Source organism: Pseudopipra pipra, chromosome 2 (genome assembly GCF_036250125.1).
Source record: "Pseudopipra pipra isolate bDixPip1 chromosome 2, bDixPip1.hap1, whole genome shotgun sequence".
Taxonomy (NCBI): Eukaryota; Metazoa; Chordata; class Aves; order Passeriformes; family Pipridae; genus Pseudopipra; species Pseudopipra pipra.
Window position 1 is genome coordinate 25,858,932 of NC_087550.1, and position 16,329 is coordinate 25,875,260.

At 47.9% G+C, this 16,329-nt stretch overlaps 2 protein-coding genes and 1 long non-coding RNA gene across 9 annotated transcripts in view; 1 reads left to right on the forward strand and 2 right to left on the reverse strand.

Annotated features, from left to right (window-relative positions):
* The window catches only part of PLA1A (phospholipase A1 member A), a 19,617-nt gene extending 15,039 nt beyond the window's left edge, over positions 1-4,578 (forward strand). For 2 of the 3 annotated variants that reach the window (XM_064644461.1, XM_064644462.1), the window contains exons 10-11: positions 185-349; positions 1,688-4,578. In XM_064644461.1, the coding sequence (XP_064500531.1) occupies positions 185-349; positions 1,688-1,772 (250 nt within the window). In that variant the 3' untranslated portion in view covers positions 1,773-4,578. The remainder of the gene's footprint in view (positions 1-184; positions 350-1,687) is intronic. The other variant, XM_064644463.1, reaches the window with a different exon arrangement.
* The window catches only part of LOC135409231 (uncharacterized), a 124,624-nt gene that overhangs the window by 51,577 nt on the left and 56,718 nt on the right, over positions 1-16,329 (reverse strand). The window lies entirely within an intron of this gene.
* On the reverse strand, positions 4,556-15,594 carry POPDC2 (popeye domain containing 2). 2 transcript variants are annotated; one of them, XM_064644472.1, is made up of 4 exons: positions 14,661-15,594; positions 12,242-12,350; positions 8,455-8,959; positions 4,556-4,692 (listed from the first exon to the last, which is right to left on the reverse strand). In XM_064644472.1, the coding sequence occupies exons 1-3, from the start codon at positions 15,149-15,151 to the stop codon at positions 8,501-8,503; spliced, it is 1,059 nt and encodes a 352-aa protein (XP_064500542.1). In that variant the 5' UTR covers positions 15,152-15,594; the 3' UTR covers positions 4,556-4,692; positions 8,455-8,500. The 2 variants fall into 2 exon arrangements, with proteins under 2 accessions (XP_064500542.1, XP_064500543.1); XM_064644473.1 differs by having other exon boundaries at positions 4,590-4,692; positions 8,593-8,959; positions 14,661-15,537.

A 16,329-nucleotide genomic window follows, 5' to 3' on the forward strand; every position in this document is an offset into this window, starting at 1 on the left:
GACAGCCAGTAAAATGCTCATGCAATGCCCTGTTTTGACAGATGAGTCTTCTCACTCCATTTTATTATGTGAGTGCTTCACAATAATACTGCAGGTTCCTCCAGTGTTTCCAGGGATCTGCACGTGGCTTGCATCTGCAGGTTGATTGAACGTTCTCCCTCACATCTCTCACCCCACCTTGCAGACCTACGTACCAGGACATGGGCAAACGGCTGCTGGCCCACCAAGTTCCCCTCTGCCAAATAAACAGCGTGACACTGAAGTATATCCCAAAAAAACGGTTTTGGAGAAGGGATGAGCCATCCATTGTTGGCAAGTTCTGTGTGGCGCCGCTGCCTCTCAATAGTAGGTGAGTCAGAGGAATATCTTACGGGGAGACACTAAGGCTTATGGATGCAGCCTGTGGTTTGAAACAATGCATTCTTTCTCCCTTTTGGATAAACAAGAGGTTTCTCCCATCACCTCTGTGTCCCTATGTAACTCGTTTTCTGTCTGTGAAAGAGAAAAGCTACCAAGCTAGTTTTCTAGTTTTCTAAAATTCTTCCCCCAGGATAAAAGCATTGTGCCATGGAAGGAAAATGGCTGCAACTCACATCACCTTGAAGGTACCTAAGTCACAAACCATGGCAAAAGCTTGTACTAACTAGAATTTATTCCTTTTGTCCTTCTTTGCCCTCTCCATCTTCCCCTGTCTAAAATGGGCCCCCATCTGAAACATGACAGGTGAACATTTTTCAGGATGAGACAACAGAAGACCATAATATATGGTCTTCTATATATTTCTGCTTCTTATACAGGAAGGTTTAAAAGCCCTAAGGCTATAGACAACTGTTATGGCATCTTCTAGGCCAGACATTGTAGAGTATATATCTTCAGCTACAGTTACCCTTTCTGGAGTAAATGCAGCCAAGTCCTTCTCATCCTGAGAGAGATAATGGTCTTCTCCATAATATAGTATTCTTGCCAGGCATTTTGCATGTCCAAAGTTCTTGCAGGCAGGACAAAATAGCTGGGTCAATACTGACACATTAAACTCTGTCCACATTGCTTCTGAGATGCTGACTCCAGGCTGAAGCAAGCTACTGGGTACTTCAAAGCAGGGAAAACCAGAAGGCAAATTGGGCTCACATTCAAATTCTGTTTTGGTGGGCAGTAAGGAGCCTCAAGGTCTCGGCAGTAAAAATACATCCAGTAGGCCCAGGGGAAAAAAAGCATTCCTATGTAAATACCAGGCACTTCCTTGAGTATAAGGACTATTCCTTACTAGCATGTTTTGCACCCCAAAGTTGGGATGGATGTGCAGATACATGGCTTTTATCACTTATGAATGGGACAGCAAGCCATATTGCCTTAAGGATGTGCTAACCTGCACCCCTGGAAGCACTGCACTTGGCTTTGACAGAGGTAGAAAGCTGTAGAGTTGCACAGGTTTAAACTGTGTTCCCATCACTAAACTGGAAGCACTCAGAGCAACAATGGTGCTGCTAGGAGAGGGCGGTGGAAAGGTGAAGGACACAACCTCATATGTACCCTTCCAGCCAATTTATCCCAGCCAGGGCACAGCACCCTGTTCACTATATCCTTGCAAAGCAGAACCAGGTCCACCAGCACCTTGCTTGGTTCTGTGTTAGGATAGCAACCTCCACCTGCTGATGCCCAGCCTGACTTCTTTGTGCTCTTCCCACAGCCGGACAATGTCATGCCTGCCCTGGAACCTCACTCTCCCCAGCAAAACAGACATCTCCTATGATCTACCCACTGCTTGTGCCTAGCACTGCCTTTGGGATACAGAAAACCAGAAAGGAGTCCTAAACCTATTGCTGCTCTCTGCTCACAGGTGATACTTTCACCATAAATCTGGATGGGTTTCTTGCTCCCTGCATGGGGACAGGATATCAAGAAAAAGAAGTGTGTGGAATGTCAGCAAGTACAAGGTTAACTGGTTACAGCAAAACCTCTCAGTTAAAAGACTGGATTGAACTTTTATCTCCCAGGTTCTGTAGCCAGCTCTGAAAGTGAGACAGGCAAGTCATTTATCTCAATGTTTGTATCTATGTGAAAGAAGGAGGAGATAATATACTCTTTGTACAGTGGGAGTATTGGTATGATTCATTTGTGTTTTATAAGAAAATGTCCTGAAATCTTCATACTAAAGGTGAGAGGTAGTATTTTTCCTCAGCAAGAGAAAAAAGGTGGGGTTTAAGTTTGGCACAGGAAGGAGTCATTCTTACCCAGCACTCCAATGGGAAACTCACTAGTCCCATCTATAAGACCCTTTCAGAGTGAGACCGTATTGATTTTATGTTAGTGCTTCAGTAAGTAATCAGAATGCATCTCCTTACCTGACGAGACTGGAGCAACTCTTTTGGTAGTTGGCTTGTTCTCCCTGAAGCTCACATGAAGTGAAGCAGACACCAGGAGCACCACAGTGCTCTCACATCCAATTTTGCACTGCTTTGACCATCTGCCCAGAATAGAAGGTAAGAGGAGAATGGAGTAGCTGTGGGGCCACCTAACACAAATTAGTCCCAGGAACTCAGCACAGCCTTTCAGACCTGCAAAAGTAGTTGAGGTCTGGAAGTAATTGGTGAAAGATTACAATCAGATGCATGACCATAGGAAGAGCCCTCACCCACCCACACCTTTTCCACCACCATGATATGTATGCAAATTAAAGAGGTGACAAGTCTTTCATCACTTCTGCCAACAAATCACACCTTCTATTAACCATTTTCTCTGGTTCCCTGTACTGGCTTCACTGGGTGATGGAAAAGTGCACCAGGAACTCCGTGATCAGGAGAGAGGGTCATGCTAAAGGCATTTCTGCCATGAAGAAGCCTCAAGTCATTTGTCGTGAGCTGTCACTACTGCTTCACTAAACAGTGTCACAGCAGGGTTAGCTCCTGCTTTCAGCTTGAGTCCAAGCTTTTGGGCCCTGGCATGTGGCTGTTTGGAAGGCCAGCTAGCAAACACCATCTCCAACACACACTCAGGACAGGGATAGAGCTGGGCTCTGCCAACCTGATAGAGATCCATGTTAGCTGGTTCCATGATTGAAGAGTTTCCAGGGAGCTTCTTATTGAAGACTGGAATATAAGCTCAGCAGGCAGCTGTGAAGGGCAGTGTCTAATTCTGGTCCACTGCTTCAGGCAAGTGTATAAAGCACCACGACAGGTGGCCCCAGTTTCATTGTGCATTTCAGTTCCTTTGCAGAAGAGACCCCAGCAGCTCTCATGTCAATCTGCCAGAGACACTTCCTAGCTGTGAAGGGCAGTGGGGTCAGGCTGAACACAAATGTATCAACAGAGCATGGGGACAACCATCAGCAGGATGATTCCCTGGCCTGGGGCAGCCCCGTTCCTCTGCCCTGGTGTGACAGCAAAGGCGAGCAGTGCAAGGAGCTGTGTACACCATGGATCCCACACATCTGTGGCCTCTGGGCCACAGCCCCTGTGTGAGCAGGGCAAGGTGGGTGGGGCTGCCTCCACCAGCCCAGGGCTAACACAAAGCCAGCCCCACGGGCAGAATGGCTGTGTCCCTGCGTGTCTGTGCCAAGAGGCACTGAAGAATGCCCTGCCCTGTGCTGAGGGAGGGATGGGTGGATGCTCCTTGCTCTTTCCCCGACTATCTGCCCTGGAGTGGCTCCTCACTGCACAGCTTGGTTGCACCTTGGTCCTCCACCCATACTTCCATCTCCAATTCCCTAGCTGAGGAAATGGCTGGGGAAGCTCATCATACAAATCCTGTTGCAGCTGAACTTGGAAGAGGCCTTCCATCTCCACATGATTTTCATTAAGACATTGTACTTAGTACCAGGGGTTGTTCTCCCCACAGATATTTTGTATTCATTCGTTTCTTCACTTGGTATGTGTGCAACCGGAGGTGATTCCCCTTTGAGCACAAAAAAAAAAAAGGGTTCCTGCTCTCCTTCTTGCCTACACCTGTTCCCAGTCCCAATTCCTCCCCTTTCTTATTCCAAATGATTTAAGGCAAACAAACAACCTTTCCTTTTTTCACCAACTTCTTTGAGAAGTGGTGCTTTTCATAAATGATAAATCCTAACTCCTGGAAAAGTAATTTCTGGTCTTACAAGAGTGGATTCCCAGTGAGATGCATATCATCAAACTCTCCATTGCAAGCACATTAACAAAAGCCACCAGGCAGGCAATTTCCCCTTGCCCTTTCCACTCAGTGCCTTGAGATCACCTCAAGGGATCTTTCTCTTCAAATCCTCCCTCCCACTGTTACCTCCCTCTTCAAATCTTCAAACACCAGTAGTTTAATTTCTGACTTTAATGGGAATCATTAATCAAAGGGAACACAGATTCTGCACCTTGGTAGCAGAGCTGCCGACACACCTCAGAGAGGGAGGGCTAAAAAACAAACCATGAAAGCACACTGGGGAAGGCAGCTCTGGTGAACAACCATGGGGTGGGAGGTGCTGGAGTGTCACACTGCAGTCTTAAGCATGTGCTTCATGTGCTCCTGAGTGTAAATGTCTGCTGGCAGACATCTCTGCGTGCTAAAGAGTGTGTCTCTGGTCAAAAACCTGTGTGAGCATCTGTGCCCTTGCAGAGGCTTCAGGATCAAAACAGCCTGTTGTTCCCTAGAGTTCAGGAGTCTGAGTGGGAGCCAGAGGGGCTCGTCCTTTGCAGAGAGGGTGAGGAGAACTCCGGAGAAGGTTTCCAGAGGCTGCAGAAGGAAAGCAGAGGAGGAGGAAGGAAAATGAGAACAGAGAGGTGGGGGAGGGGAGAGAGAGAGAGAAAGAGAACACCATTACTATTACAGGAATAAATCTTTCTTCCAAACTTTTCCAAACAAACCTCACAGAACACACTGTTATCTGTCCTTCCCCCCTCCCCTCCTGAATGAGCATGCAAAAGTATGTAATTCTTCAACATGTGATAAACCAGAAAACGGGGTTATGCACCCATTCTGAGATGGCAAAAACAAACCCCTCCAAAGCACCTTCTGTGATATCAGTGAAACAAAGTCCGCAGCTCCTTTGATTTTGCTGTCAAAGTAGGTATAAAATGTTTCCTACTAACTTACATACCAAGCTACAGGCCATCAAGCATCCATCCATCCACCTTATCCACCAAATAGAAAGGAAGCCCCAGGATGTAATTGTATAAAACCAGGTAGCAACAGCTACATATCTTGCAAGCAGCAAATTCGAACAAATGCAATATGAAGAGGAGAAAAATCAAGAGCGTTTTAGTTGTTTGAATTTCCGTGCAAGAAATAAAGCTTTGTTTGCTCTGTAGCATTGAGCTATACACCAGTACGCTGTTAAAGCAAGTTTTGAATAGAACCTTGGAAACTGCTTCCTTTAAACAGGCAGCTTCCTCCTGAGAGAAAGAATGTGTTCATCAGTGGGATAATACAGTCTGTCTTGCTCTTAAGCAAACTAGAAACTCTTTCAAGGAACTAGATGATAAGAATAGTACGCTAATATATCTCCCAGGAATATTTTCTTCTGTATGACCTTGGTAGCACTTTGGGCATTCAAGAATTGCCCTCCTGCACTGTGGTATTGCAAGGTGGCTGTTGTAATGACAGAAAAGGAACATGACCCATAGAAGCACTTCAGTATGGGGAATTTAGAGAGCTGGGAGGTGATTTGCCATGTTGGAAGTTGCTGGAGAAGGAAATGAAAGCACAGACCAGGGGAAAGCCCCAGGGGAGCTCTGGCATAAGGAACTGCAGCTATTGCTTACTTTGAACAGTGACACTGCAGGGAATATTCCTGTTTATTATGGATGTTTTTACCACTTCCAAGGGAAAAGTTATGAAAGTGCTTTCCCTGAGCCATGTCCGACCTGCTCAGATTATTTGCTGAGCTGTGACAAGTGTCTGGCCAGAAGGAAAAACTGCATCCCCACTGTATCACTAGTTTTTGTGGTGAGGTGCTTGAGTCACTGTGGAATACTGTCCAGATGTGACAATAGCTGTTGTGCTACTGGGATGTGATGTGAGTAGGATACACCACTGGTGAGCAGGGTAACAGGAAAGTGCTCATTCCACCATTATGAACACACTAAATGGCATTTCTCTTTCCTTGTCTATTTACCTTAAAAATTAAAATACCACACTGGCTATTGTCTCCAGACTGACAGACAAGGAAGATCATCCTCCCCTCCCACACCAAATACCACCCTCTAAACATCTGCACTTTTACTGCAGGTCTCTGCTGCAAATATCAGCACTCCTTGATACTGTCTTAGTCACAAGATCTAGAAAGACAAAAGCTTCCAGCTTACAGCATGTTTTAAAAGGATTGTGTGAAGGAAAAATAGCTTCGTGCTGTGTTGCACAAGCTTTCCTCAACACACACACCTCTCGTGTGCATGTTCATAGTATTGACTCATTTTTTGAGTTCATAGAATTGACTCTTTTTTTTTTTTTTAATGAAAAGCTGTGGTGTTCCTTGCCTCTTTCCTTTTTTAATTGCATTTGAAATTCTGGTTTTAATGAGTTTGATCAACTAGGAGAATTCTACCAATTACCTGTGAAAGGATATCCCTCTTCTGAGAAGGCAAAATACAAGCAAAGCACAGGCAAAATGACTTCACCACATTTATAACACTATCTGCATTCATTTGTGATTGCATGTATTCAACATACACTCCTGACAGCTAGGAGGATGGCTGTCTCATAAGGGATTCAGTGTTCCTGCCTCTCCAGGGAAGGACTGAAAAAGCTGCAAATTCATATCTCCAGCAGCCTACCAGCAAAACCAGAGATTTCACATTCCTAGGAAAAATGTGGATTTTTAAAATTTTTCTCTCTGTGCCTCCTTAAAAAACAATCAACTGCACAAAACAAGTAAACAAACAATCCTGACAACAAAACCTTAAACAAAACTCTTGCTGAATCTTTACCTGATTGAGGCAAAATCAAATATACTTGTTCTTTCCCTGGCCACTTTCTTTATATACCAGATTTTAAGTTTGGAGTCATGGAAGCAGTACAGGAACTGGCATGTGACTGAACTCAAAGCAGAACTGTACAAAACAGAGAAATCCTACAATTCCAATGTTTTCAAAACTAAGAAGAGCTACTGGATGAAACAGCAAAAAAAGGCCTCTTCCACCAGAAGCCTACTGCAAATAGCAAGTGCTGTCTGATCTGGACAGACACTCCATGCAGAACACCAAGAATTCTGCAGACTTGTCAGGGCTCGTGCCAGGGGTCAGTGTGCCCTGCTTTGTGCTCCCTGACACTGAGTCCACAGCCCAGACAGAAGTAGACCCAAACGGGTGCAGAGAAGACCAGGGTGCAAGGGGGCACTGTGTTCAAGGCTGCCTGGTGGAAGACAGTCTCCCCAGCTGCAGCCCAGTCTTGCCATGCAGACCCAACTGGGACCTGTGGAGTGCTCCCTTCTAGGACAAAAATCCCAGTCCCAAGCTTGGTGTCTGTCAGCTGGATTATTATGGGGCAGCAGCAGGAATGCACGTTTTGGGGTCTGCAGCTGGTGTGTAGCAGCTGGCATGCAGTGGCTCGCTATAAGTAGCTCAGTGTGGAATTTCTCTCTTGGCCACTTGGATCTGAATTTCAAACATGAACCACTCTCCTGTCTATTTTTGTTTGCCTGCACTGCTCCTCTGCCCCAACATCCACCAAGCACAGGAAGTTTTTTTCCCTTGTGGAGTACGGAGCTGGCATGTTGGAAAAGAGCATCTCATTCCCACTCACCAGAAAGCAGACTTTGAGGCATGTTCAAACAATGTTTAGCCTGTCAGTCCACCCAGGGGGACTGGAGGCAAGACTTACACCACACAGGGCAGACTTTTCAATTCCTTACTGATCTGGCAGAGATGAAGTTCAATCAAAACAAGGAGGATGGAGCAAATGCTAGGATGAGAGTGGTGGGCAGGGAGAAGACGGACTCTGAGCTTTCTCCATCTGCCCAGATTGAGCACTTGCAGGGTGTACAGCAACTTCTCAATATCAATCTGCCGTAAACTCTAAGGCTGTTTCTATCCCCATTAGCATCTCCTGGGATGTCTGTTCTCTCACCTGCAGAGGTTGTTTCTTGGATCAATACTGGAGTATCTCCTGGCACAGCTCCACCTCATAGTGAGTAGGCTGAGCCCTCTGGGTTCTCTGCGAACACTCATGTACCACCTGCCAGCCTGGACACATTTCAGTTTCTCTGCCTCTCCTGAGGGATGGGGAGAGAACTGGACAGGCAAGAGCTTCCTACAGCCAGGTTACTGACCCCTCTTCCCAGAGTACAGCTGGTGCCTGGTGTCAAGACTTTACCCTGCTGCTTTTCCTTAAGAAAATCACACAGCTGGAGCCCACCTTCTGGGATTCCTTGAGGCAGCAGGCAAAAAAACACTGCGGAGGAGCAAACCCATGGCAAATGAGGGCGAGAGGCTGGGGGCCACTGCTCTGCCCAGGCAGTTGCATCACGGGAAAGACTTGCTTCCGCAAGTGGGTACTTACGCGAGGGTCCCACACAGGGTGAGGTGTGCCCGTACCAGGAGTGCCCTCACTTCATATACTCCCCTTCGCTCACATAGTCCATAAAAGACCCTGGCAACTCAGCAAAATCTTCCAAGACAAGACTGGTGGAGTCCTCACCCAGCAGCTCACTGTCAGGCCGGGATGCCCGGGGGCGCGGGGCCGGTGGTGGTGGTGGTGGCGGCTGCGGAGGGGGCTCAGAGACACTGGCCTGGCCAGAGGCAGGCAGCAGCTCCTCGCAGTCCTCCGACTCCCCCTCAGAGGAAGCTGGCCCAAGGACGTGGTAGAGGCTGGGCAAGCGGATGTCAAAGCGCAGGCCAAACTTGGAGAAGAGCTTCTCGTTGAGGGAGTAGAGCTTCTCCGAGATGTCATAGCCCAGGTGGGAGGAGAAGAGCCGGGCAATGTAGCGGTCCTTCCTCAGCAGGAGATACAGCTTCTTCCTCGGCCAGGTGATGAAGCTGCAATCGGTCTCAGCTGTCAGCGTGACCTGTGGGGCAGGGAGAGAGTGGAGTAAGTCCCAGACCTCGGTAGCGGTCACAAACCTTGGGGCCATGTGCCTCACTCCAGGAGAGGCTCTCTGCCCTTTTGGTACCTGTTCTCCCTGTTGATGGCAGGGCTGGAGAGCCAGATCATCCAAGCTGAACAATTAGATAAATCCTTACCTGCTGATGTTTCCTCTCCCCAGGGAGCCAAAGAACCCGTTTTCCAATGCAATTAGTACCATGTCCTTGTTTAACCTAGTCATGTGGCTGGCTATGTTTCACCCTTTTGCCTTCTGATGATGCCCCCCGTTTGACATCTGAGCGATGTAGCTGAAATGAACAGGGTAGCACAGACATCTTCATACCTTTACAGACGCGCTACAGAGGGGATGTTTTTGCATGCCCAGACAGTTCAAGTTGCCAGCGAGTAGCCCTGTGGCAGGCTGCTGACACATCCTGCTGCTGGGTTGCACAGCCCCTGCTCCAAGAAGGCCCTGGGTGCTGGAAGGGCCACCTGGAAGGCTTGCCTGGTCACCCTCTATCAGAAGGACATCCTGTCTCACCAGCTCTGCTGGACTCTGTAGGGCTGAATGGCCTTGAAGGACATTGCAGCACTACTCAGTGAGAGAGAAAGTAAAAAGGTTTTATTGTGTTTGTGTCTATGTAGAGAACTCAAGAGGTTTTACTGGGTTGATTTTAGAGAACATTTCATTTTGCTTTGGGTTTTGCCAATGTAAACAGAGAGCTTTTCCCCTCTAGTGGTAGGCTCAGACTAATTCCAATAAAAAACATTATATAATATGTGAGTGTATATTACAATAAATAATAATAATAAAGACAAGAAATGCAGGAAGGGTCAAACTGCCTCGGGTGAAAGAAGAACATCCGAGTGTAATGGGACACTGGCATGTGAACAAGCGCCAGAGCCAAAATATCCTGGGGGCTCCCTTTCACTCTATATCCAGGGGTCTCCTTGGTCAGCCGCCATGGCAGAGGGCCACTGGGAAGCTGAACACGGCTTGGCTGCATGTGTGTGTCCTTGGGTTTGATATTTAATGCCATTGCCATGCAAACAGCTGCCTTATGAAAGAAATATAGGAGATAAAACCTGAGAACTTTCCCAAGTCAGGCAAGCAAGAGGAAGGGTCATATGGAAATTGAAATGACCAGAATCTCATTTTCCTTACCAACTTCTGGCACAGCAATCGAAAGCCTCTGCTTCTTGTGAGGGATTAAGTGAGATATAATAAGCAAACCTGCCACCTACCCAGGACAGTAAGACAGATTTCACTTATGAATCCCTCCCGACACAAGTGCTCCAGCATCAGCAGAGCCTGTAATTTAGCTTTCTGGGGGAAAGTGCCAGCCCTGAAACCCAACTCCTTCAGGTACTGGGACTCAGCACCCCTGCAGGAAGAAGACACAGCCAAAGCAGAAAGCTTAAGAAAACCAGCTCCCCTTGTAGACCAAGTCATGCTTCTGCCAGTTTTTAGTGGGCTCAGGATTGAAACTCCAGAGAGCAATGGGGAAAACGTGGGCAAGAAAAACCTTCCATGCCTTCCTCCAGCAAAGTCCCAGAGCCAAACATGCACTTTTTAACAGAAATATTGTGATGCTAGGAATAAGGTTGAGATAAGCCACAGAGTAACTACTCAGGTAAGAGGAACTAGTGGTTTTAACAGCTGCCGAAAGCAGCACAGCACCATGGCTAAGCACGGCCATCAAGAGTAAGGTCCTGCCAGGTACATGGGCTAGTCAAGTCTCACCTGCTGAATGCTGACCTCACACAGGCTGCTACTTCTTCATGCTCCTCAGTAAGCAGATGTAGGCATTTCCAGCATATGGCTGCAGCCCTTCCCCACCTAGGACTCTACCCCCCATCCTGGTGCCAGGCACAGCTGATCTCCCTGACCAGCCCTGTCTTGCCTCTTGGCAAGAGGTGCCAAGGGCGTGGTGCTGGCAGGGCTGGTGCAGCCGGGCACCAGCTTGCTCCAAAGCTGTCTCACACACACAGATAAAGACCCTCAGAAGGTCTGGGAACATTCAGTTCCACAGAAATTAGCTCAGAAAATGCTGCAGATGTCTTTGCCAGTTGCATGCCATCCAGACAGCCATTTCCCTGCCTGGAGCACCGGGCAGCCATCATTCTCTCTGCTGGACTCTTAGGCAAATACAGCCCAGCAGCTAGCAGCAGTCTGCTGCCAGACTGAAGACCCATGCAAAACATGAGATACCATCATCCCTAGCAGCACCATGCTGTTGTTTTCTCTACCTCACTGCCTTGGCATGACATCCCTATTTCTGCTCACAAACTGTAGCCCTGTGCCACAGACACAGTCAGCCATCTCCTGCAACTTTTCCTCTTGCAAGACCGTATCCACTGGTGATGGCACAGCTTTCAGGAGTGATCACCATGACTCCTTCACATATGAAACAAATTCAGACGCTAGGAAAGCAGATTTGGAGAGCTGTGCTGGTTTAACCAAGTCTGCTTGTGGCTGCCCTCATGAGAAAGCATCATCAGGCCCTCGTGACTGTCCCATGCTCCCAAGAGATTAGCAAAATCCCTCCTCATATGCACTGATTGACATAAACTAGATTGACATCCTGACAGGTATCAAGCTGTCCTGGGATGTGAGTTAAGGTCAGAGGGATGTAGACCTTAGTAATATTCTCCAGAAGGAAAGCCAAACAAACACTGTGGGGTGTTGACAGCAAGACCAAAATCCTTTTAGTTGTTGCAAGTAAGAATTGCTCTGGCCTCTCAGCAAGGGATTCTTTTGCTCAGAAAGGACCATATTCGGGTGTGAATCATCCTTTCTGCTTCTCCACCCCAAACACATGACCATCAGAAACTTCTGTGAGGAACGGGATATTTATGGATTTGCATCACTGCTGCACATCGCCACAGCTGATGCTAGGACGACGCATCCTGCTAGCAGTGCGGAGAGCAAATGAATCAATACAGGTACCAGGGAATGCTACAATGGAAGAGAGCCAGGAATCCGATACCTCAACTCCCTGCTAAACTGGAAGAAGCACCATGCTTCGCTCTCCTTGCTATCAGCTGATACTGGGAACACACACTGAGGTCTTCAGAGAAAGGTAGAAAAAAATGTAACACAGCTGATCACACCATTCTGTGCTGGATAAACCACTAGTAAAGAAAAGGAAGTATTCCCAGTTTGTTTTGAATGGCATAATGAGGCTGCTCCATCCCCTTCTCAGACATACAATGAACCAGCAAGTAGCGAAGCTGGGCTGCTGTGGGGATGCAAGGGGATTACCTGGAAAGTTCCTTCCTCAGAGGGTCGCAGTGACTCCCATTCTGGAGAGTCCAGGAACTGGTAAGGAAAGACGTAGTGAAGGAATTGTCCATCCTGGCACACTCGGATCCTGCAGAGGGGACAGGTGAGGTACATGGGCTTAGGCCACAAAACAGGCGTCACAAAAACCTGATCAGCTTACACAGTCTGTCCCACCAGGGAGGAAATAAATTCTTGTCTCACGCATGTCTCATACCTCCTGGGACAGCTGCAGGTGCTCCAGTCATGGGGCTTGTCTCTCCTTTCTCTGTGGGAAACTATTTGCTGCCACTTCCCCATACTCCGTTTTCTGTTTCTTGCTACAAAGACAGCCCGCACAGGTGCAATGCTTGGTCCTAAACCAGGACTTCTCAGCCCACAAGACTACTGCTGCTTTCTAGGTACTTCTTAGTCAGCTTGTGGTTCTTTGTACTTGCATCTTCTTCCTGCCCCCAGGGTTGAATGAGGGCATTCCCTATCTCAATGTTGGGAAGCTGTTACACCCAGAAACCCCAAAAATTGTGCTGGCCATCATTACTGACAGATCACTCTGTGAGCTCATAGTTTGCTGCACATTACCTCTCAATTTCTCTTGGCCTCCTAAGTATCCCTTTCCCCTACTTTTGCTACAATTGCTTGCTAGTGCCAAGGTCAAGCATGCGCTCAGCTCTGCTGTGGGAGTAGAGAAAGACACAGGCCTGAGGCAAGGGCAGTGGCAGGGCACTTTGGAGTTCTGTTCAAAGTTCTGCATCGCCAGATTTGGGGCCTCTTGCCTCCCTGTCATCATGCACCCCCACTGTATGATGCAAGAAGTCAATTCTTGCTTTCAGGAGTTACAAGGCTCAGCTCACTGTTGGCTTTCAGAGAGCTGGGAATGTTGCCTGGAAGGGTTGTGGCAGCAAGGCATATTTCCTGATCCAGGCATATTCTGCCTTTCCAAGACCCCACTTGTTCAGTTTAAGAGGAAGCACCATAATAGTAGCAGTTGCTCTGCTGGGTCAGCAAGGACCTCACAAGGCAATAGAGTGAGTACCGGGAAATGCAAATCCAGGCCCATGTCCATGGAGCATTGTATACCAGCCAAGATGCATACTTCCCACTGCAAAACAGAGCAGAACAACTACCCGACCATACTGTCTGTTGCAGCACTTCTGTGCCCACAGAGCAGCACTGGATTATCCAGTGTATGTCAAGACAGCAGAGATTCTTCCTCAGTAACATTATCTGCAGATACAGTAAACTTCAGAGCAAGCTGCTCAGCAGAGATGGAAAAACACTAATAGAAACACAAATTTCCTTCCAGTGCTTTGCCATTCAGCATCCTGATAGTTCCAGGATGCTCTCAACACATTCTAGAAAAGGGAGTAACATCAAAAAAAAGCAAGGTCTGCCCTTCTTTGCACACTCCCTCACCAGAGAGGATGGGCCACTGCAGTAAAACCTGAGCCCCAGGTGCTGCTGGGTTTGTCTTCCCAGAGGAAAATCCTTGTGAGACATACCTCCTGTGGTTCAGCACTGCTCACATTTACAGATCTTCTTCCTTTCCCACTCTCATTTAACATTAATGCCAAATGCCTGACAGCAGCTGGGAAGCCAACACCATTACCATTTGTATCATCTGGATTTTGCAAATCATTAAGTGAATATGCTGATGACACAGCATCTCAGGTGAACAAATGCCAGTACTTGATCAGCACAGTTCACTCAATCAAATCTCCAGTCTGACTGTCTAGAAGTCCCCAAGGTTCTCCTTGGTGGTCCAGAGGAAGGAACATCATGAATGCATGACATCACAGGGAAAGAGGCAGGATCCACCACAGGAGAGTACTCTCTCTTTTGATGAAATGACCCTCAAAGTGAAAAATGTCAAAGCCCTGAGGGTTGGGGTGTTAGAAACAGGGATGGAACCTCTCCCTGAACACTGCTGGCCAGGGGGAGCAGGTGAACTGAGGACTCAGCATACTCAGTGAACAGCAGTTCATATCACAGAAGTGTGTCTGGTACCCTCAGAGACCACAGGTCCAGCCATACTGCCCTCCTGCCTTGAGAAGCACTTTCACACAGCCAGCCTGTTCTCATCAGAAATAAGATCACTTCAAAGTGATGGAGAAAAAGATAAGGATTCCCCAACAGTATCACAGGCAAGGCTGATCTACCCACTTCATTGCACACAACTTGAATCTGCAAACCATTTTCTGAAATACTCTTAATTTAGAAAAAATAAAGTTAAAACAACCCCCAAAAGCAAATTTTCCCCTTCCCCAACAAACTGATGCATATCTCAAATCCCTTTCAGAGGAAGAAAACAATTCTCACCCCAGTTTCTACAGGGGTAAAAATAAAACAATAAGCCAAAGGCGCTCTACTGTCAGACTTTGTTCAGAAACAGGGGAGCCTTTACCTGCCAGACAGCAGCAACGAGAGGCGGTCAATGGGCGTCTTGCCCTCTACCGCGTAATTCTGGTCTCTGACTAGTGACTGGACATGCTCTTCACAGCACTTCACGATTTCTTTGTAGACTTCCAGGGGCACCTGCAAGGGCAGGTACATGGTCTTGTAGAGGAGGTCAAACTCTTCTGGGATGGTGTTTCTGCGGAGTCGGTAAGCCAGGTGAGCCAGCTGAAGCAAGCAGATGAGGACGAGCAGCATGTTCCAGATGAAGATATCCAGCCCACAAGCACTCAGCCAGCCCCACAGAGCATAGCAGAAGTAGCCTGGGGCCAGGAGGCCAAAGATATAGAGGGACCCAAAGATGCCACTTCCCCCCATGTAACCCAGGAGGACGATGCAGCTGGCCAGCTGGTAGGCTGCTTCCTCCATAATCTCCTTCCAGGCATCACACACCGGAGGCTGGAGGACAGCCTGGTCCCAAGAGAGGCTGCTTGTGCTCATCCTTCCCCACTCCCTCCCCAGCCGTCCTGCGCTCAAAATGAATTGTCATACACAAAGGGTGTTGCAGAGGTCTGAAACCAGAGCTGCTGGGTAGTTGTTCCTCCTCCTCCTCTGGTCCCACAGCAGTGCTTCAGAGTGACATGTTAAAGTGCTGCCGAATGTTTATGCACCCAAAAAATTCCAAAAGGGCTTGTTTCTCCTCTTCGTGGCTCACAAACCGTCGGCTGGTCCCCTTCTTAGCCACAACAGTGAGAAAAGAAGCTGGCAAATGTGAGGCCAAAAGAGCTCAGTCGAGAAAAGAGTAGAGGCCATTAGCTGGAAAACTCACAGACAGGACAGAGATCTCGTTGCACTGCCTGTCTCGCCTGCGCTCCGGCAAATGGAATAGCAACTGTGAGAGAGCAGCAGAGGGAGCTGGTGTTGAGTGTGGAATGTGTATCTCTTGGCAGTGGAATGGAGAGAGACCCCAAATGGATAACCATGTTTGGAATTGAAATCCAAGGAGCAAAAGCAGAGAGGAGAACAGAGAGCAAGCATGCACCCGCTACTTAACATAACTCAGGCGTCCAGATAAGCCCAGCGCAGCGTGAGGAGGGGAAAGGAGAAGGGAAAACAACCAGCTTATCGCGGCGAGCTCCAGCCACACATGGGGCTCTTCATCACACTGCACTCCTGCAAGAGAATGACTTTCAGACGGCACAAAAAAGGAAAAAAGGTCACCCCCTTCTCCCACTGTGGCTCGTAGCGGTGGCAGGGACTTAGCAAAAGAAGAGAGACTGGCTCTCAGTTAATGCTTTCCAGGCGCAGCACACAGCCTTCCCTTACTCCAGGGAGCTCTGTCCCATGGGATGTTTTAGATCAAGGGGTACGAGGTAAAGCTCTGCACAGCCAGACAACTGTGATTGCAAGGGATAAAAGCAGAGTAAACAAGCTTCTGGCACCCAGTTTCATCTATCATTAAGAGGAGACTACCCTGCCAAAAGCTTTGTGAGTATAACACTTGGAAGCATGTTTTGTGGGGAAATCCTAGTTGAGGGAGGATTCTGGCACCCCAGAAATAACATGCTCTGTTGGGAAGCATCCTTGGGAAACATCATCTCACATTTTAATTTTTTTAATAGCTATTTGGAACCCCCCCTTCAGACCTTCATTTAGCACAAAGACGAAAGCAGACACTT

Coding starts and splice junctions, on each gene's coding strand:
- POPDC2 (XM_064644472.1), bottom strand. CDS start 15,151: ATGAGCACAAGCAGCCTCTCTTGGGACCAGGCTGTCCTCCAGCCTCCG. Junction 12,351..14,660: donor TCGTTGCTGCTGTCTGGCAG/GTAAAGGCTCCC, acceptor TCCCCTCTGCAG/GATCCGAGTGTGCCAGGATG. Junction 8,960..12,241: donor CTGAGGAAGGAACTTTCCAG/GTAATCCCCTTG, acceptor CCTGCCCCACAG/GTCACGCTGACAGCTGAGAC.